Source organism: Astatotilapia calliptera, chromosome 14 (genome assembly GCF_900246225.1).
Source record: "Astatotilapia calliptera chromosome 14, fAstCal1.2, whole genome shotgun sequence".
Taxonomy (NCBI): domain Eukaryota; kingdom Metazoa; phylum Chordata; class Actinopteri; order Cichliformes; family Cichlidae; genus Astatotilapia; species Astatotilapia calliptera.
Window position 1 is genome coordinate 15409360 of NC_039315.1, and position 22805 is coordinate 15432164.

General features: G+C 41.8%; 1 protein-coding gene across 1 annotated transcript in view; it reads right to left on the reverse strand.

Annotated features, from left to right (window-relative positions):
• Positions 1-2244: 2244 nt before the first annotated feature.
• Positions 2245-22805, reverse strand: part of ppm1lb (protein phosphatase, Mg2+/Mn2+ dependent, 1Lb) — a 53639-nt gene continuing 33078 nt past the window's right edge. The window contains exons 2-4 of the mRNA XM_026191499.1: positions 13144-13360; positions 5010-5171; positions 2245-2922 (exon numbers count right to left, since the gene is read on the reverse strand). Of these exons, the coding sequence (XP_026047284.1) occupies positions 2582-2922; positions 5010-5171; positions 13144-13360 (720 nt within the window). The 3' untranslated portion in view covers positions 2245-2581. The remainder of the gene's footprint in view (positions 2923-5009; positions 5172-13143; positions 13361-22805) is intronic.

The following is a 22805-nucleotide window of genomic DNA, read 5'->3' on the forward strand; positions in this document are numbered from 1 at the left end:
GGATACTTATTATTGGATCTCCTGACTGCATTTTAGGTTTCATGTCACTGTTTGTTGCAGCTCTTTACAGACCTTTTATCTGGCTGTCAGGTTTAATTGGTGTAATCAACTGTGGACTTGTTTATAATGTCAGCAGCAGAATGAACTGACCCGCGCTAACAAAACCACAAATGGCAACTTATGTTAATTAACATCTTCAGATATCCTCCAGCAGGTGGAATAAACAGACTCAAATCTAAAACTTTGAAAAGTCAGAGATCATCAGTTGATTTTGCCACAGCTTCTTTTTAAATAATGAAAATAAGGCACAAAATAGAATTTGATCACATTTTAGTATGATGAGTGTTGATAGTACACCTCATTTATTTGAAATTCATCCAGGGACCCAGACTTTCTTGTCATTTTTTAAAGTGGCCTTCAGCAACAGTTCTCCAGGTTTTCTGAAGATCTTCCAAAGAGATCTTAAAAAAAAAAAAAAAAAATCTGAGGAAACAGGACAAGCGGAGGGCAAAAGAAGTGGCAGGTCTAATAAAAACTGTAGCAGATGAACAGTATCTGTCCTTAAGAAACAGAAAAAAAATAAGCAAAGACCTGAAACAGGAACTGAGAGAATCATCTGATCTGTAAGTCGATCCAGCTACGCTTCACTGAAGCCTCACCAGATATGGTCTGCATTTAACCCGGTGCTGCTGTTTCTCATTTATTTTTACAAAGAAATAAGAGGTGGTTCAAGACTTTTGCACAGTACTGTAACCTACATCTGTACAGAATACATTAAAATAAAAAACTCCACACACAATAATGATGCGATCTTTTATCGTTTTAATCTTACCTTTGTGATTTACACCTTAAAATTTCTGAATTTTCTCTTTTTTACAGTTTATGAAATCCAACAAAAACAAGTACAAATGCCACACAAACATCCCGTAACATACGTTAGAGGAAAAATGTGAACTGAAAAAAGCACAGACAGTTTCATTGGGTATATATCTCTGAAGTGAAACAGCTCAGGTAACAGGCGCCCCGCTGCGTTAAACATTGGAGGAGTGATACACGAGGACAGTATGTACATTCATCTTACAATTTGTCTCTCGGAGACATGTTTTCATCATTGCTTTTCCACATTTGATTTAAGGAGGGATGACGCTGAGGTCGTGCACTGTGCGCCGTGTGGTCGACTGCGTTACATCAAAAAACCGAGAAGTCGTGTTGGCAGCGGACTCGATAACAGGATATGAACAGCTAGAAAATAAGGCAACGATAACTGATCTCATTCAAAGGCTCGTTAAGATTAAGTTCAGAGTAAATCAAAAGCGATGCGATTCAGATCCACGACTTTTGCCTTAGTGAGATGAGACGCTGTGAAAAGATGAAAACATAACTGTATGCTGTCGGTTTAAGTTCATCAGGTAGATTGTAATAAATGATGATGTAACAAAAGTCACATAAAGGAAGGGGATGTCAATATCTGTGAAATAAGTCTTTTAAAGGGTGTAATATAAAATCCTACATAACATAATGCTTAAAACTGCCATTTATTATTATGATAGAACCGTTTACCTTCTTCATACCTCTCCAGGTTAGCGGTCAGCTATTATATGAGATAACACATTAACCTTTTTGAATTAAAACTTAGCAGTTAGTCATAATGAGATGTTACTTTGTTGTTACTCCAAACATTTAATTACACTTTTACAAGCTACAATATTATCCAACAGTTATTACATTATTAGTAGTTACACATCCTGATGAGTTGGGCCAGAAAAAAGCAGGAGAGGTCAAACGTGAGGGTGAAACGCTTCGGTGGAACAGAAACTCTTAGCGATCGTTTTAATTAAAGACACATTAGAAAACGGGGCAACTCAAGCCAAAACATGAAGGTTTCCTCACATCCAGCAAGTGTGATGTAACAAAGTGGTAAGTGCTATTGCTGTACAGTATGAGCAGTAACGTGTTTTCATTTGTGTTGGTCGTGTAGAAAACCCGCCACCGTGCTGAACAACAGATTTCTTAATCGATAAACACAGACAAGGTGGAAGAAAGAATTTGGAGGTCACAGACAGTGAGGGAAAGACATAGTTTGGAAATTACTGGAAACATCATGCTGTCATTTAAAAGGGACATTACAATGGGGCAACGAATCAGATGTTAGTGTCAGACATGTGTGCAAGTTCATCACAAAGAGACATCAATGACTGTCACCTCACACACACACACACACACACACACACACACACACACACACACACACACACACACACACACACACACACACACACACACACACAGCTGCACAAAGCTTAATCAGATTATTTGCATAACAGTGATCCAGCTCGCTTTACGGTGCCTCAGAGATATGGCTAAGACTAAATGAAGGACATTTTTATTGGGTCACTTTTATCGCAAAGTAAAGCAGGCGAGGGGGGCATGACGGGGTGGGGGTCGGATGCACTGAGGGACAAACTGCTGTAAATATGTGTGATAGAAATAGTTCTCGCTCAAAAAGCGCTTATTTCATCTTAAGTATATTCTTATTTATATTCAGACACAAAATAGATACTGTGCGCAGAAGACGTGCGGTCTACTTTTCGCTGGCCTTGCCTTTGAACTTGACCACCATGACGGTGATGTTGTCAGGGCAACCGCGGTAGAAGGACTGAAGGACGATGCTCTTGGCGCCAAAGTGCGGCTCGTCCAGTCGTTCCCTGATGAAGCGAACCGCCTCCTCGTTGCTGAAGGTGTCCCACAGGCCGTCCGACGCCAGGATCATGAACTCGGGCTGCAGCTTGTTCAGGTCAAAGGACATGACGTCGGGATCGGGAATGACCACGTTGAGGTTTTTCAGAGGGTAATCGCCCAGAGAGCGGGACATGGCCAGGATGCCCTGGACGCGCCACGAGCCATTGAAACTGATGAAACCGCCTGAGGATGCGTGGGTAGGATATTAGAAAAAAATGTAAGAAACCAGGATAATAAGACAGAAATTACAAAAACAAAGGTGGGAGGAGACACACGTGTATAGCTGTATAGCTACTTAACCATTAAAATGTAAAATATTCTGACAGATTAAATGACAGGATGTTTCATCAACTAAGAAATGACATCAAAACGTAAACATGGCTCTTTGCCACTGACCCAGTGCAGCACTGTTTTTGTTAGAAACATTTAAATTCATTTCACATCCTGCATGTACAGCTGTGAGTCCACTATGGCTTCCACAGATATGCAGACAGGGAATTATACTGGAAATTACTGGATACTAGGCCATGAAGACTTCCGAATTTGCAGTGAGCAAGGCCATATGCAGGATGTTAAAAAGTACTGAGGTTAAAAGTTCAGGCCATGGCTATAAAAAAATCTAATTATGTGTAACTCTGACTAATAAAAAAGGTCCAAAATTCCTGCAAAAATTCCCAGAAAAAGCAGAGGACTTGGTCTCTCTGTCCTCGCTTTAGCAGCCACTGATTCTTCAGCTTCTGTGAGGTATTAAAAGTTAAGCTTGTAAATGCATCTTCAGGCATTTATCGTTATATTTGTATTCAAGAAGCCCATGAATTGTGTTTTTTCCCCATTAATTTCAGTATTTTAGCATCATTGCTGCTGACAGCATGTTACACTAACCCTCAGGAGGCACCAAACTCACTGTGGACCATTTATGGATAATTCAGCCGCTAAATGAGCTTGTTTGGCTCATGAAGCTTTATTACATCTTTTCTTTTTGTTGTTGATGTTATAATAGAAAAAATTCGCCCGTTTTTTTCTTCTCTAGTCTCAGTCTTTTATCTTTTTTGTCTCTTGGTGCAGTCTCCGTCCTTTTTTTGTTAATAAAAATGTAAAAATCCCAGCAAGGTTTAAGTTTATGATTAAATACAAATTGGTTATCATTTCCCAGCACAATATAAAGGAATGAGGACAAGTTCAAGACTTTTCCACAGAACAGCACAGACTGTTAAGAATATACCTAATTAATATTATTATAAAGCTTTAATATAAATGTAAACATATTTTATTATTAGTGTGCAAATTTTAGGGGAAAAGGCCTCTGATTTACTGTGTTTTGTATTTTTTTAAATAAATTAGTCTTAAATCTTAAATGTGAATTTGCTGTTCGGTACTTGATTTATTATTGAGGAGTTAAAAATATTTTTATTTCTATGTTTTTATTTAAAAGTGACAGTGCAGTTTGACGTAGTTCCAGTGCAGAGCATTAAACAGTTTACAGTTTATAATTGTTGCTAATTTCCTGCCCTTGTCCCTTGTTGGGCTTTTACATCGACAATGCACAGGCAAGGTTTACAGCATTCACATAAATTTACTTTTCTATTATCAGACCATAAATTTACTCAGCCAGATGCTCCATAATGCAAAGAGATCATCAGCTCTCCTCAGGAGAGTGCTGGCGTTTTAAGGCTGGTGTTGGAGTAAAGGCTCTTCAGAAGAGATCAGTACAACAGTCATTCTGCACATCACAGTTTATGATTGAAGCTTTGGGTGCACTTCTCACTAAAGGCTGCTAAAAAACTGTATGAAATTTCTCCACTGAAAACATGCTTCTCTTATCAGTCAACAAAATCTTTCATCTTCAGTACCAAATTGGACCACTAGATGGCGATAGTGGGCTATCCTTCTGCCGATCACACTGACTAATCTGGAAATTTGCCATCAAACTCTCCTCACGCAGAGAGTATGCAGATTGGGTTGGAGGGAGAATTGCGCCTACGATTACACCTTAAACACTGAACACCGTCTGGCTGGTTTTGATAACATGCTGCTTTAGAAGCAGATAGTGTTATCAGTCAGTAGGTTTCGATGTCAGCCTGAGACTGAGATGTATGAGGGGGGAGGACTGTGCAATGGCTTTTAGCTTTGATCATAAGAAGACTCATTTCATGCTTTCATAGCAACAATGTGAGTTTGGATGCTCCCTCAAGTTTTAACTGAAGTCTTTTCTGTTGCTCTGAATATAATGAGAACTGCGTATGGGTCTGGATCGCAGCCCATTTTCTCACCGGCCTTCTTGATCCTCTTACGCTCCTTGAGCTGGTAAGGTTTGTGGTCGTGCGATAGAGGAATGGCATTGCCGTCTTTATCGCAAAGAACTCCGCGTGAGTCTCCAACATTAGCCACTGTCAGCTCCTTATCAGACAGCAGGGCCACCAGACATGTAGTTCCTGAAACAGAGGAGGGGAAGGGTAGAGGAGAAGCAAGGAGATGATAATCACGGTAGCTGGACATGAATTTCATAGCAGTCCATCAAACAGCTGCTGAGATATTTCTGTCTTTACCAGAGTGATGGAAAAACAGCATTCATGTGGTTCAAAAATACCATGCTGTTATTAATCAGTGTTTATTAAAAACAATGTGACAGCTGATAAATTTATGTCAGCTCATTATATCCCCAATTCTTAAACCTTAGTATGTGTGATTGAAAACTTGATCCAGTGACAGACACACAATGTTTTACAGTACAGTATAAAAACACAGCGCTCTTCCAAGACACGCACGTCCGTCCTGAAGCCACGTGCAAACAATTCAAACGCTCTTTGACGCAACTTCTCTTTCTTCCACTCTTTTTCTCCTTCCTCTCTTTGTTTAGCTTCCCAGCCAGGCAGAACAGTGTATGTACTCAGGATCTGAGGCCTATTGTATGAGATCCAAAGTCCTGTAGAGAAAGAACAGATCTGCCTGTTTGGCCATCTGCTCACACCGAGCGAAGACAAAAGTGGACAGAGAGAGAGGGACACAGGAAAGAGGGAAAAGAAAGTTCTGGACCACCCGGACAGCGAGAGAGGGGGTAGAGTCAAGTCACAGTCAGGATTTTAGGGTAGAAAAATGCCAAAGGAGACAAAAAAGGGCTAAAAACTAAGCAGGTTTAAATGCCACTACAAGTATGTGGATGACCTACTAACATTTCAAACTTTTCTTTTAAGTTTCACATATTTGTGCCGATGCTGACTGAAAATGTATGTTTCAGCTGTTTCTCATTGAACCCAATGGAATAAATCTCTTCTCCATGAAGGCTTCTTCCATCAGTTTGCAGTTATTCTGTCCCAGACCTGACGCAGTCGCTTGGTGAGCAGTGAAACGGTAAAGAAAAGGCTGCAGTGCATGATGCAGATGAAATAAAACAAGTGTGAGATGGGCATAGAGCTGGAGGACAGAGACAATTCCTCAGCAGGACAGTGATTTTATTATTCCCCTTTGAGGAAAGATTTGGGGTGAAACTAGAGGCGGAAAGTAACTAGTCTGAAGTGAAGTGAAGTGAAAATTGATGCCGCTTAATTGTAAATCTCACAGACCTTGTGAAAAATCTATTTCTATTAGTTTCACCACGTTATGCATCCCTAATCCTTGTGCCTATAGCTGTCACTGCACTGTGCCATGCTGTCCAGCTAATTATCCTTATCTAGTTCCCATGGTGATAGAGATAATGGACTGAGGTGCCTTCCTAGCACACCCTTCCCCAATTAGCCCAGCCTCTCAGTGCACACATTCAGCATTCCCTATTAAAATGGCACCATGGCCCATATGCACCCTGTGCTCATGCTAATTATGGGCTTAGCTTGGCCAGGCACACCTTCAACACTCCAATACCATTAACATCTTAACCCCAGTTAGTCTCTCACTTCAATTTGCAACACTGCACTAATTCACTCTTTCAGTTAGCAAACTCTGACGGGCTCTATTTATGCTCTCAAATACATCTGGAGAGTTCAGTCTAAGTGTATCCACAGCACCCGAATGGATTTATGCACTTAGCCAACCTGCTTGGCATTTAGGTGAAAAATGTGGGGTCAGGACTGCCACCATCGCGCTCGCCCTACCTCGCGGTCTTCTTCAAAGCCTTTCTAAAAACACTACCTGCCCATTAGCACATCCACAGTAATTTTATCCCTTAAGAGCTGCCATCCTGCCTTACTTCCTTGGACTTGAACTGTTAACATTTAGAGCAGTATATTATTTTTAGAATGTGGATCATTTCGACCTGCTTTATAAAGTCAGAGCAACACTCTGGATTTGCATATCACGCCTCTCAGACCGTCTCAGGTTTTTATTTTCATTCCATTCATTTTTTTTCACCCCTAAATAACTACAGCAGCTTCCTCGGGGTCAGTCCCAGCCTTTCTGGAGCCCTGTGTAAGATTTAGCTTTGGCTTTAGTGTGCAAAGCCGAACCAACCTATCATTTCTCCACTCTCTCGTTCTTGGCAAAATAGGAGAGTAGCAGAAGATTTGATTTAACTGGGCTATGACCATATCTATTCTAGTTAGTCTAGTTCAGGGAGTTTGGTTGTCAAAGTCAAACCTTAATCTGCTTTAACGTTCCTCCCCTAAAGCTGGAATGCATGCTTAATATAAACAGCACAAACAGAGGTATTCAATTCACTTCAATGTTATTTACATAGCTCCAAATCAAAACAGCATTCGCCTCAAGCCGCTTTATTTTGTAAGGTAAAAACCTTGCAAAAACACAGTGAAAATCCCCATGATCGAGCAAGCACTTTGGCGACAGTGGGAAGGAAAAACACCCTCTCAACAGGAAGAAGTTGAGGGTAAGGGGAGGAAAATGCTCTCCTTTCTTGGTCAAAACCCAGTGGCCACCTTACCCTCCACGCAATTTATCTGCCCAAACTTCAGTTTCGCGTCCAGCAGAAATGAGTAGAAGCCAGCAAAGCCTTCTCTCTAATGCTGCACTCATTAATTGATCTTTATACAACTTGTGTAGTAGACCTCGAGACCTGAATGTTGGTAGAGTTAACCTTTAATATAATTAATCTTCCAGTTTCTTTTCCCTTCCCACAAACAAGAGGGTGCAGAAAAAATAAAAAGCTTAACGCCCCGAGGCCTTACAGACCTTAACAACTCTTTTAGAAATAACATCAATCTTGCAAAGACTTAAAACCTGAATTCTAAGGTGAGAGCGAATTCCTCACACACACACACACACACACACACACACACACACACACACACACACACACACACACACACACACACAGCTTACAATCTATCCAAAGGTTGTACAGTCCTGCAGTGGGCAGCAGCTACTTTAAAAAGTCTCCATGGTGAGTTCAGGACAACGGAGGTGCAACTGTGACGTATGTCTGACGTTGGAGCCCATCAAACGTGTTCGATACTAGCTTTCTTCAGTGTTAAGCTGATGTTACAGCTTTTCCTACCATTCAGTCTGTTTTTAAATACTTACAAACTGATCAGTCATAATCTATTCCTCCCTTTGACCACAACAGAAAGAGGAATGCTTGAGGTCTGCTCCTAAATTACATCACGTATTACTGGAGGATTCCTCTGAATCTGCTGTAAAGAGACTGGAAGCATGAAGAGAGGGCTTATATGATGGCATGCTCTGAGGCTCATTTGCAAAAAGTTGACTTTTTAAAATGAAGGGATGGTATTCTACCTCAGCTTCAACACTGCCAGTTGAAAAAAGCCACTAATTTTATCAGGCCTTTCAGAGCCCTTAGGGCCCTCTCTTAAGTTATCTAGAGAGAATTGTTCTGACTTCGATGTTGGTAACATCTGAATATCTAATACCCTATAAATAATCCATTCACATAAGGATTTTTGTTTGTTTTTCCTCTTTATACAGATATATAATGCTGTGACTGGTTGTGACAAAGTGGAGTAGCAGTTGCAATGCTCTCCATTTTTTTCCCGGGTTTGTTGTGTAAGCGTTTTGTTGCCGGCAAATCAAACATTCTGCAAATTAAGGCAAATACTCAGTCACGTTTCTTTATATTTTATTATGTTACAGATTAAGTCATTTGTTCATACTTACTTTGTTTTTCTTTTCAGTCTTCATGAAATTAAATTCACTGTAAATAAATTGCTCACTTCCCTACCACCTTCCTTGGCGTTCGAGTCTGACTACTTCACACTGGGCAATTATTCAATGAAAGATATTGTTGGCCAAAAAAAGCTGATGTCACAGCAACCAGTGTAAACTACTTTTCTCTAGCCTGAACATTTATAAAACCTTATACTGGAAAAAGGTTTTAATCTTTGCTGTGTCCTATTCTCACTTTATTTACCTAATCCCAGAAATAATGTTCTCCATGCTTTAAACACTACAGACTGATGTGCAGCCACCAAATATCCATCAGTTTCAGGTCACAGGGTAGGCATTGATGACATTGATGACATGCTCGAAAGCGCCTTCACAGTGATTAGTTGGGATCATAACACCCTGCTGGCCTTCATAGTTACTGGCACCAAAATTCAAACTGTTTCTTCTTCTGCCCCATAAACAAAGTGGCTGCAGAGTTTGAAACAAACTGCTGCAAGCTGACTTTGTTTGAACAAACATTTAGTTAAAGTGCATTTTAAAGTAACAACAGCCATCAGTCATACTTAGTCAGCTGTAACTGTTTCTGTTTAAGTAGCAGCACAGACACAGTCAGGAGGCTGAGTTTTGTCCGATTATGATCAAAAATAATTTATAAGAGCCGACATTTTCGAACAACTTCAACAACCACTCTAGCTGTAGTATTAGGTGGTAGCAGACCGAGTTCATGGTCAGATTTTGATCATGACACCGTAGCTCAAATGATCTTTTCAAACCATTCCACTTTGATCAACTGAGTAAATTTGAGCAAATTACTGCATTTAAGCCTGGGTGGTCTCTATCGATGGTGATGTGTAGTTAGATTTCTGGGGAGGTGCACGTCAGGTTACGGCCTAGGTTTGACAACCTTAAATATGACACGCTTATTTGACTTTTTGTTATTGCAAATAAATACATTTAATTAAAAAACTTTCAGAATGATCTAATGAAAAAGCAACTGACCTCACTTTATATATGTAACTGGCATTATTATGAAAAAGAAAAGAAAAAAAGGACTGGATCTGCCACAGTTTACACAGCCTCGTTCCACACGCACTGTAGGTTTAAAAAAACTGCACCGAACACATTTGGTATAAACAAATATTTGCCTGAAGGGGAATATGTGGCACACAGAACATACTAAAATTCAATGATTAATGGCAATAAAGAAACACAAAAACATACGCATGAGAGCAAAAACACAACGAGTAGTGCCTCACTAAGTGGAGCTTCATTCTTGAGAGATTTGAAGATGAAAATGAATAAAGACCGGTGACCTCCGGGAACCCTTACAGTGTCTCTTAGAGGTCAGAAACCGGAGAGGATGTGAACAAAATGATGCCGTGTAGGGTGAGGTTGGTACATGAATGTTTAATTTCCGCTGTGCAAAAAAGTTAATTTGTTTTTGTTATACATATTTTCATCTTCCTGGAGACAGACTATGGTGCACATAATATTTCTGCACAAATTTAAATCTTACATTCCCAACCTAAATAGTTGTTTAATAGAATAGACAGACGCCTTTTTTTTTTTTTTTAAGATGACATGGCTAACGGGTCAGCGTGGCCTCTGCTGACTGCAGATTATTGGACGAAAGCAAAACAGTCCATTTTTCTGTTGTTGCATGCAGACATGTCACCCAGCCACATAAAGATTGGTACAAGCAGAATACCATACAGCATTAAGAAGACTGTTTCCATAATAGACTCTAAGCTCCTGGGCACTGCATCAAAGTCCCATCTTCCTTATCTTTCTTTGAGGCGCTTGTGTTCGCTGATAAACAACACAGGGATGAATGAACAGGGGGATAAATCTGATACGCTGTTGTCCTGGGGACGGGGAGCTGAATTGAGAGTGTGTATCTCTATTCTGCCTCACTCCCTCCCCTGCTAGCTCAATTTAGGCCCCCCGATTACTACAGAAAGCAGGGAGCTGCGCGCCCTAAACGATGCGATTGTGGAATCAGATACAAGGACAAGAATGCACAATTACCTGATCAGCAGATTCCCCCGAGACACCTGCAAGAAAGCCACAACAAATGCCACAGCAAATTCAATCCCTGAACTAGACAACACAGGAGCCCATTTATTGTAATGGAGATTGCAAGTTTATCTAGAAGCATCATGTCAGTCTGTCTCGCTGTGCTGTCCAAAAAGAAGGATGGGGCATAAGAAAAAGATACGAGCAGATGGATGTGTGGAAAGTATCTTTAAAACTCAATGCAACAGGTCCACTTAAGAACAGAAGAAGGCAGCGGGATCAGGAGAGGAGATTTACTTTTGGCCCCTTTTGGGAGTGACAGATCAGAAAGCCGATGATTATCTCCAGATGGAGAGGCAGCAAAGGAGGTGGAGGATAAAGCATCGAAGAGCAGGTGACTTCAGCTGCAAAACCAAACCTTCGAGAAGGAAGGATCAGCTGAAAGACTGAAAGACTGAAAGCTCCAACTCTGTTTTTAATTGACCTCGTTAACATCCTTTGTCACATGTCAAGCATTCACAGAAGGATGTGAGGCTTTCTCAGGGGCTCTTTCATACCCGTGACCGCCTCGCCACCTTAGATGTGATTCACATGTCACTGTTGATGCAGGTTTTCATTTAGCCTCTATGCTTTCTCTTTACCCTCATGTCATCGGTTGAATGAGAGAATTCCCATGTGCTATAACTAATTTTTCACAGATTTGACCTTCATTCCTGCTCGTTACAGAAAGAGTAAACTCGCCATAAAATAAAGGATTATATTTCATATTCCACAGCATGTCTAGGGCTTACAGTTAACATGCATGTTACACAGGTGTGGGTGCCGGAGGTGTTGAAATGATGAAAAATTCACCTGTTTACATCACAGAAGGTTGGCGAGTATGGAGTGTGTGTATTAGCTACGCACGCATTAATTGCTTTGTCTGCTCGGCCTTGATTACCGTTTAAATGGATTTTGCTTTAATTGCGGAAACAAAAGCAGGTAATTCAGCTGCATCTGGAAGGCAGATCTGTCTGAATCAGCATTGCAGCAGGCGGCGGTGAAACTGTATGTAGTCACCGCATCGCTAAAATAACCGAAGACCTGAGAACACGGCAACATGATGATCACCACCCCCAAAAATGTGCAGAAAAACAAAACCCCCCCAAAACCCACTTCAAAAGAGCACGTCTCAAGTGACAGCTGACCTCACAGGTCTATTACAAGTGAGAGGCTCGGCCCTTGAACTGTGATGCATGTTTACAATTATTAATGAAGGCCACGTGCTTTTTTTTTTTTTCTTCTTGCCCCATGTGAGTTCTTTACAGCTGCTTTCAGTAACTTTGCAATTAACTGCACTTGAAGAAAATCGTCCATACAAACAAAACTTTGCAGTTACAACTCTGAAGACAGATTCTGTAAATAAAGACCTACTCGAGACTCCTTCCTCCTGCATTTACTCTCTCACCTTCACTTTAACCGGGGCACTGGAAGGAAAACTGACCTTCCCACAGAAATGCTGAATTGTTGAGGTTGCAGAAAGTCACTGCAGTGAGACCAGGAAATAATCTTACGATCCATATTTAAACTCTCTTGACTTTGTGTTCAATAATCCAATAAAGGCAGCACAGAAGGAAGACTTGCTATGAAACTCAAACAAAATCACTCATGTTCATGAATATGTCCACATCGTTCTCCTCCTTCTCCTCCTCTTTCCTGAGGTTGTTTAGCTGCACTTAGATTGGACTTTGCCATCGACCCTTTGTGTGTCTTTCTGTTTTGTATTTGTTGTTCTCGTTTTATTCTGCCTGTGGTTCTGAGCTTCCATTTCCCTATACTGTATAGCTTTAACCAATAAATAAAAAAAACAAAAGAAAACACACTTCCAACACATGAATCCACTCCTCTGAGCCTTTTCCTACCTCTTTCTATCCATCTCTCTCTCTTGCATTACCACTCTCTCCTTGCATGCCTCCCGAGATAATTACTACAAGCCTTGTGAAGATCAACTTGTATTTAAACAGCTGAATAAGCAAGGCCTTGGGGTGCTGACAGTCACTATTCAACAACCGTCAAATGAAATAGTGGAGAAGAAAATAATTTGTGTGCAGCATTACAGGGGACACTGCAGCAAAACACCTTTTGCTTCCATCTTGCGCTATCTGTATGCTCTTTAGTTTTGTGGTTGCACGTGTAGGCGGAAATACTGTATGCGTGTATTTTGATAGTTGCTAGCTACCGAACAAATGTAGCATCTAAACAACAACAACAAAAAAGGGCAGAAAGTTGGCATATTTGCAGAACGTATCATGTGTGAAGTTACGTGAACGGGCAAATACGCACCTGCTTCGTTGTAAGCGGCAGAGAGCTTTTCCAGTATTTCTCTGTCCAGCGTCAGTATCTGCTGCTCCAGGATGGAGGGGTAGGAGAGGCTTATCCTCTCCCTTTTTTCATCTTTCTCCTTGTCTTTTTCCCTGTCTCGCTCTTTCTCCCGTTCATAGGTCAGTAGCTGCTGGCGCAGAGCCTCTGGTAGGTGGGTCTTAGCAAACTCAGCAGCAGCCTGATAATGGAGAGCAGAGGGAGACAAGTAGAATTAGATGACTGCAGATAAAAAAAAAAAAAAATTTGGTGCTAGAAGAGAATAAATTCTGACATGTTGATGAGGGTGCTTTTCTTTTAATTGGTTATGTTTAAGCAGAAGCATAGGATGCGTAGGTCTCCATTTTCAAATGCATGGAATACTTAAGGGTTATAATGAGCAGAGGTGATTTATCATTTTTCAGCACTAAAGGCAGCTTCTCAGTTCTGAGGATATATATACACTTAAGGTTTAGGAAAATCAAACAAGCAACCAGCCACACAATAAATCCTGCCCAAAATGGTGACTTTAATTTATTTGCATATACATTTTCCATGTAATTTTGTTACATGCGTTACAATGTAATCATTGTAACAAATCAAATTTACTAGACTGGTATACATTCAGTTTATTTTAAGCACATTTTCCTCACTGATTAATTATTTGAATAAATAAATCTTTGACTTTGTATATTTTAGTTGCACTTTGCACAAAATTATGGCTTCGTGTTTATTGAGGGTAGAGAATCCTTTTTTTTCTGAGTGCCATAACTTCTTCTGTGTATTCAGTTTAGGTTGGCCAATAAATCTAACATATGCATTTGTTTGCATGAACTCCGAACCCAGGAACAAGAAGCAGAGTTATTCACAGTTGGGGGATCAGACAAGGTGGAGAAACGCTAGCATACCTCAGTGGAAAATATCCCAAAACTGCCAACTGGCACATCTAACACTCACAGATTAGCATCTTTTATTTGTTAAATCCTTACAAAACCCAGAATGTAAAAACAAGATGTTGAGGCCATGTGGAGTGATACATGGTGGAACTATTTTTTGCCAGCAGCTCCCCAGAGTTTAGTCATCATGTTAAGATTTAAAGCTGCCTTACCAGCAATAAAGTAAATAAGCTGATTTCCCAACATGTTCCAAAAACTTTTCCTATTTTGGAGACAGAATTGCAAGTGCAGTAAGTACAGATACGTACACGGTGACTTTGGCAGGCTGGACTAGTAGTAACCCGCTTGTTCTTTCGGTTTTGCTGAAGCAGATAAATCACAGATAAACAGAGATAAAGAAAGAAAAGTGCACCGCCAATCAAGTGTACACAGGCTAATGCTGTGGGATTGAGCTGAGCTAGAGAAACTTTATCCTCACCACTATCTATTTTACTCTAAGGACATCAACAGATTCTGTACAGATTCCCATCGCAGGTCCAGAGCAAATAATGCCTGCCTCCTCAGGCCCGGGCTTCAGAGAAAGCAGGCCAAGCCAAGGTCATGAGGTACAAATGTCAGATAATATACTGCTAACTTGCTTCTGGTCTGCATGATCCCAGATTCATAAAGCTCATATTTCATGTGGTTTCCCCTCCTAACACTTGCGGTGATTGAAGAGCAGTCAATTAAGAAAACAGAACGAGGGAAAAGGATTGCAATTTCCAGGCATTGGATATAATGATTAGAGGTCGTATGACAGAGAAGCTCAGATGAACCTGATGTCTCGAGTGCTCATACACTGTCCCCATTTAGCTCTCTCTTCTATCCATACCTCCCTCTCTTTCACTCTCCATCTATATCTCATTCTGCTCTGGGAAATTGCTTTCAAGGACTTAGATAACACTGCCTCCTCTGCTTTTTCTCCACACATGAAAACAATTCTTCCACTCCTCTCTTGTTATATCTTGTCAGCATAGTTGAAGCTTTGCTCTGCAAGCTCTGTCAATCCACCCCTATCTTCTCCAATGAAACCAAAACACTGTTATTCATGTGTGGATGTGCATGAATCTGTCTTTCATTTTCCATTTCCCACAGTCACTTTGCTCTACTCCCAAAGTGAGGTTCATTCCAAAATCACCATGAATCTTTTCTGAGAACAATCCCTGATGACATATTCTCATCCCGTGGCTAGCATGAAGGGGGTAGGAGTCACAAACCGAGTTCAAAGGTCAAACATAGAACAGGAAGTCTTTTGTCAGCTTGGGTTACGCTAAGTCAATTAGTGTGCAGTTTAATTGTTTGTCTGCCAGTCCTTAACAAAGCACTGGGGCCACAAACCGTTTCTCCAGCTACATTCCTTTTAACTATTTAACTGCATGTGCACATGCACCAGTCAGTGCGTGCAGGGAAGCCAAGACTTGATTATCTGATCCACAATGGCACATCTGATGCCAGCTTAGTGGATAAAGGGAGAAAAGGTTGGATGGGTGTAGAGCAGGGTGAGGATAGAGACTACTGGAACAGAATAAAAAAGACAAGAATCAAGAATAACAAAACACAAGGGAACAAAATTAAGAATGAGAACAGCAAACAGCATAAGAGCACAGAAGGAATGCAGGGAGGGCTAAAAAAAAAAATAAGAGGGTGGAGCCAGAATAAATGAAGTAAACAGAGCTGGCTATCTGAGGTTGTTTTCATAGAGAGAGAGAGAGAGAGAGAGAGAGAGAGAGAGAGAGAGAGAGAGAGAGAGAGAGAGAGAGAGAGAGAGAGAGAGAGAGAGAGAGAGAGAGAGAGAGAGAGAGAGAGAGAGAGAGAGAGAGAGGGGGCAAGAACTAAAATTATGAGAAAATTAGAAACTAAAAGTGGGAGGTGATGAAGATGAGTTCATGAAAAAGTGAATGAACAAGTGGTATAAAGGCCTGTTTCAGATAGAAAACACTCATGATCAGTAAAATTATAATTTTTAATTGTGCATTATTTAAAGCTATGTGACTCATGTCGCTGAACTGCTAAATCTTTTGGCATGTGTGCACTGAGATGTGTTTCCTTGTGTATTTTCCTTGATCCTACAGCTAAATGAACTGATTGATGTGCATTTTTGCTGAAAATGGCTCTGAATGGAGAGTGAGCTGCCTTGGGCAGCATTTACTTTTAAGGGAACAGTATTGTACTTTGTATATATTCATGTTGTTTTATTTGTTCTATTTAAACACACTTTAAGGAGTTTGAGATTAAAATTATATTTGTTGCAATCCCCTTTTACCTTTCTTAAAGCAGGAATTCATTAAAGATCGATCAGATGATGATGCTCATGTTGAGAGATGACCAGAAATCTCAACTGAATTGCTTCCTCTGAGAAATACCACCTGAGCATTCGCATTTCCATCGTGTGCAGGGCCTGTTCGTGCTCGGCGGTGGCTGGCCAACACTCCGATCCATACAGGGCAACTGGGCGGATTACAGTCTTGTAAATCTTCACCTTGAGATGGTCTGGCATTCGACCCTTCCTCGCACGTCTGGAAGGATATCCCCATCGCCACCGATCATCGATCCCAAGTACTTGAATTGGTCGGGCTTCTTCAGGTTGTCGTGTTAATGGTGCCATCAGTTTGGGGGCCAGCTTCCATGTACTCTGTCTTCTTGATGTTGAGTCTCAAACCATGATCGGCCAGGCGCGTCTTCCATTGTTGTGTGTGCTGTTGCAGCTCACTTCTAGATTGATCCACTAGGAATACGTCGTCAGCATATAAGAGTGACCATGGGTGAGGTTGTTGGAGATCAGCGGTCACGGTGTCCATGCATAGTATAAACAGAAGAGGCAAAAGTGCCGAGCCTTGGTGTACACCTACATTGATAGTGAAGGGTAGCACCCTCACAGGGCACCTGACGACGCTGGTGATGTTTGTGTATAATAGTTTGATCCAGTTGACATAAGCTTCTGGGCTCCATGAGAACGTAGGGCATGCCAAATAAGATCGTGTGGTACTCTGTCGAACGCCTTCTCCAGGTCAAGGAAGGCCATGTGGACTGTCGATTTCTTCTCCCGATGTTTCTCCACAAGCAGCCTTGCAGCATGAATGGCGTCAGTAGTGCCAGACCCCTTGACAAAACCGCACTGGTTTGCCGTAATGGTGGAGATTTGCCTTAGGCGGGCATCCAGGATCCGCTCAAAGATCTTCATAGCATGGCACAGGAGGCGTATTGGGTGGTAGTTGGTGCAGTCAGCCACGTTGCCTTTGGCTTTTCGGATTGGGACTGTGATTCTGGTGCTCCAGGCCGTTGGGGGTTTGCCTTCCTGGGTGATAGCATTGAATAGTGTGTTGAGGGCAGCGCGCCCCGCAAACCAAGGAGCTTCCAGGCTTCAGCAGGGATATTGTCTGGGCCAGGTGCTTTCCCATTCTTCATTTTCTTTATGGCATCTTTGACCTCTGCTGGTGTATTCGGTGGTTCTGGGCCATGGACGGGTGCGGCGCTGAGGATTGGGGGGTGTGGAAATTCTTGGTTGCTCGCTCCAGCGATTGAGGATGGCGGGCGGGTCGTGCAGGACTTGCTGATTCGAATCTTTAATAATGGATTGGATTTATATAGCGCTTTTCAAGGCACCCAAAGCGCTTTACAATGCCACTATTCATTCACACACTGGTGGAGGCAAGCTACGGTTGTAGCCACAGCTGCCCTGGGGCAGACCGACAGAAGCGAGGCTGCCATATTGCGCCATCGGCCCCTCTGGCCAACACCAGTAGGCAAGTAGGGTAAAGTGTCTTTTTGACGTGTTACACCTGACGATGGCCTGTGTGGAGCGATGCCGGCTGTTGACCAGACGATAAATTTTGTTCGCTCCTCCAGGGGTAGCAAGGTCGTGGTACAGCTGGTCGTAATGCGCCGCCTTTGCCACCGCTTTCTTCGCTTTCACCTTCAGGATCTTGTGCCGTTTGTAGTCCTTGTCGTGTCTGGACTGGTGCCACTTTTTCAGCGCGGACTTCTTCTCTTTCATGGAAATTTGGACTTCTGGGTTCCACCACCATATTTGCTTGTCAATAAAGCGCTTTCCTGGCTTGCTCTTCCCCAGGACGCTGGTTGCTGCTTCTCGGATTTGGTCGGCTATATTGTTCCAGGTGGCCTCCACTGGCTGGTTTGGGTCAATGTCAAGAGCGGTTGCACCCAGCGCCACCGCGAGGTTCCGCTTGCATTTGGGCGCACGCCACCACTTGATCTTCTCATCGGTGTTGGTTCTCACCTGTCGCCGTTGGCCAACGTCGAGCCTGAGGTCTATGACGAGGAGCCAATGTTGGGTCCTCGTCAGTCAAAGTTGCTAAAAATGTTTTCGCCTGATAATGAACTTCAGTATTTGATAAATAAAACAGTCTCTGAATGAAAGTATTGATTTGTTAATAAATGGGTCCAGATAGAATTTTTGCACTGCTAAAAATGATCATTATAACTGTGAGTCCCGACATCAGTCATGGTGGTGCAGAGCATCACACACGGCTCTCCTTCTGCTTTGTGCATCAAGAGAGCACAAAGCTATACGTCTATACACAAACACACCTTCATGTGTCAGCAGGGCCACCTACACACTGCGCATCATCCACCCTGTTACCCAAACACTCCCTGCTGACTGCAACAGTGAGCCTCTCCGATGCACAGTCCACCAGAAATAGTCAGACCTTCCATCCATTATATCACGAGGCTGCCCAAAAATGAGGGAAGTCATCAGAGTTTTCCTGTAGAATCACCCTGAGGGAGACTCATAACCCAAGAAGAGAAATCTTTTTCTGACAGATCAAGTAGGCAGATGGAGAGAAGAAGAAGAAGAAAGGGGATGAAGGGGGAGAGGCTGAGGAGCAGTGTGAGAACCATTCATTAGCATCACTCAAGCACATCATTAAAGAGAGGGGAGAGAAAGAGAGCAAGGAAGAGGGGGAGCATGGGAGACTCCAGCTTTAATACGGAACCTGTGATAAGTGACAGAAAACCATCAAAGTGGTATAATAAAAGCAAAAGCAGCGGGAACTAAAAAAAGTCTGGAAAAAGGGATCCAGAATATTTTCCTTTGTTGTTTTTATTTCCAATTTGAATCTTTTTAAATTACAGTCATAAAACATGTCATAGAGGAGATAACGACAGTGATCAAAGGTCCAATCTGACTATAGTAAGCAATGACTATATAATGTTCATCAATCTAGTTCTATGGACACTGCAAAGGATATAACTTATGTTTAGCGTAAATCAATGAATAATTCAAAGGATTTAATTAAAGGGAGAAAGGAGGGCTTGTTGCTGAGTGGGACCGTGTGTGTCCACTGCAGAGGTGTAGCATGTTTCTCCTCAGAATGACATTGCGGAGCTCAGTCGGTCCACAGGGTCTAGAAGAGCATGAGCATGAAGGTCTAATTTCATGACTGCACACCAGAGCTTTGTATGTGCTGAAGGTTTGCCAAGTATACTGTAGGATGTGAGTGTGTGTTAGTTTGGTATGACATTGTCTCTGTAACAAAAAAAGAAGCTCTTTTGTACTTGCACAGAGTCATCATTTGAAAAGTTGAAACAGGAAAACAATTTCACTGCAAGATCCATTTAGGAGCTTTTTGGAGCTCAGTCAAGACAAAGTTCCTAAGTGCTCTGATAAACTCCCGTGTGATACAAGCAGAAGCTGTTAAATGGACTTTGTGGTTTGCTATTTATAAGCCTGTTTTTCTGCACTTTAATGCACTAACGTTAAGGCTTTATGCTCAGACGTGAGCTTAGATGTGTTTGGCAAGACTAAAATTAAATAAAACTAAATCATACACTTGAATCTACTCATAGGCTATTTATTAAAGATGTACACAGCCATCGTGACATTACCCACTGGCTCATAAAGTCTAGTTTGGAAGCTTCGAGCTCAGCCTTTAGGCATGTGGGCATCTTCGTGTTTCAATGCCAGATGTCATCAAAAAGAGGTGGATCAGGCTGAGAAACCAAAGAGGACTCTTATGAAGGTCATGTTATGCTCATTCTAAAAGAAAACCCCAGTTTATCCTCATTTTTAGCTCTTCTGGAGGTGAGCATGACACTAGTGAATAAAATCATAAACTTACGAGGAAAGAGTTAAGGGAGTCAAGAGCTGCTTTTTCAAAGATTTCTATACAATCAGACTTCTTTTTGCAACCACACGAGTCACCCTGTGGTTCCACATTGACTTCAAGTTTTAGACCCTGAAGCTACCTTCATCTTCTCTATACAGCAGGCATGTCAAAATCATTTTACACTGTGGGGCACATGCAGCCCACTTTGATCTTGAGTGGGCCAGCCAAGTGAAACTCCTCTTTCCACTCCATCAGTGTAAAGAAGTTTAACTACACTTAATCCCTGAGACATCTTTGTATTAGAAAAAGAAGTGCAATTTCAACAGCTCTCAGTTTTTTCGCCAAACTGGTGGAAATGTTGGGCTTAAATTGTAAGACTTAAATGTGTAATATTTCAACAACAATACCTAGGCTGCCCTTTAATTTAAAAAAAAGAAAGAGAATATGAATATGTCCCTTTGTTTGTTTGTTTGTTTTTTAAACTGTGAACCCGCAAAAATCCCCCCATAAATTTCTATAGTAGATAGTGAGAAAAGGAAGGTTTCTGTTTCTGTCATTTAATTGTTTATCTTTTACTTTGGTATAATATGAAAGGCCATGTGGGACGTCTTTATTAGCAGGAAAAGGTGTAAAACTTAAAAAAGTGCAAAATTTATGCCTTCCCTCACATTTCCCATAGCTGTCCTGTGATCCAGATTGGAGTCTTTGCTGGGCCGATTTTGGCCCCTGGGCTTTATGTTTGACACCCGTGATATACAGTCAATGTTTCTACTGCTCAGTAGCTTTCTAACTTTAATCACATCACATTTTTTCTTCTATCAGAACATCTATTGATTCACCTCACTTATCTACACTGGATCCATTTGACTTGTTTTACCATAACAGCCATCTGCTGAATCCCATGAGATGTGATTGTTGAAATAATCATTATCCTGTAACAGCTTTTTCTACCGCAGCTGTGATATTAATCTAGAAAGAAAGGAGTCGTAAGTAAGGGCAGGGAATCTATTGAAAAGCTATCGTAAACCTGAGTATTACAACTCAATAACTTGCTTCCTGTGCGGTGTGAGCCTGGGGCCAGACTGGAAGTGTTTGTGTGGCCTTGAAAACACACCCTTGTGCCCAACACACAGACTTTTGCCCAGACCAAAAAATCTGAAACCATTCCACTCTTCCAGCCGTTAAATCTCTCCCAAAACCACAACAAACATCCTGAGCACAGATGGACTCAGGGAGGCTGAGGGTGGGGCGATGGCACTGTGAGCCACAAATCCCCTTTAGGGACCTACAAAGCTCATACAGTTCTGCACATTGTGACAACTTGAGCTAAAGAAATATTTAAAAATAAACCACTCAGAGCAACTTTCATATTCAAATACCAGCCATGTCGCAGAGGGTATACGTAAGGGCCAACAGAGAGCCGACAGCGTAAAGAGGACAGAAATCTGCAGTGAATGAGGATTTCAGAGGGAAAAGGCAGCGCTATAAAAATGGATGAGGACTGGAAAGTTGAATAGAAGTCCATTAAAAGTGGCAGGAAATGCTTCACTGCCTTCAGCATTCACAGAGAGAAAAACACATCGCCATGAAATACTGCCTCTTGGCTAAACACAGTTAGCCTCATCTCTTTTCTATTTCTGACTGTGACTGAATAAGAGGGGCAACATTAGTAAGATAGGAACATCTGGTAACCGCAGTCACAGCTGCCAAAGTCTCGGATTGGCGGGACATCCCACCTCGCCAGTCATCTGACAGCACGTCCCCTCAAATGTTTGGCAGCACACAAATACCTGCGCCCGTGGACAACAGACAGCAGGTTGTTGGCCCGTTCTGTCTCCAATAAAGATTTTACTGCAAAGGTGACCGTCCTGCGAATCCAAATCTACCACCATAAACACACACAGGCACACAGTTGCACACTTATAACCAGCCATCACACTGCAGAGGGAGATCTTGCTCATAAAGTGAAATCTCATGGAAGTGATTCGCATTTAGCGAGTAAACAGACTCGGAGTCATCAGTCTGCCTTTCCGGTCTCTGCTCGCAACACACACATCTCAGAGTAAGATCTCATCGTGTGTCCTTCCTGTGACAGCCAAGTCCATTAAAGGAGATGAAGACACATATAAAACCTAAAGAGTCTATTAGAAGCAAGCAGCCTAGTTGATCCATCACTTCATATAGCCTCACCTGGTAATAAGACAACCGTGTTAGTGTCTATGATCTTGATACAGACTCAACAGTGGTCTCATGTTTGGTTTATATAAAAGAAGGCTTGCACGCATTTTCAAAACTCTGTACTTGCAAGAAAGGATTCACAAAACTGCTGAAGTATGCTTGCATTTCAACTGCTTGTGTTACAGCCTGACTGATACTGGATATGTGCTGATGATACTGATTAATATTTGAGAGTTAAAGAGGACCTATTATGTCCACTTAACCTCCATATTTTTATTCTCTCATCCAGAGTGGCTTTGAATTATTTAGCGTTCAGAATTATCCTTATTTATCTTACACTGGGCAGTCCCTCAGTTTATACTCTGACACAACCTGATTAAACTCTCCCTGTAGGACAGTCTTCCGATTGGCTCCCTCTTGCAAACAGAACGTTTTAAAAGAAGTCGGAGCTATGCAATTGAGATGA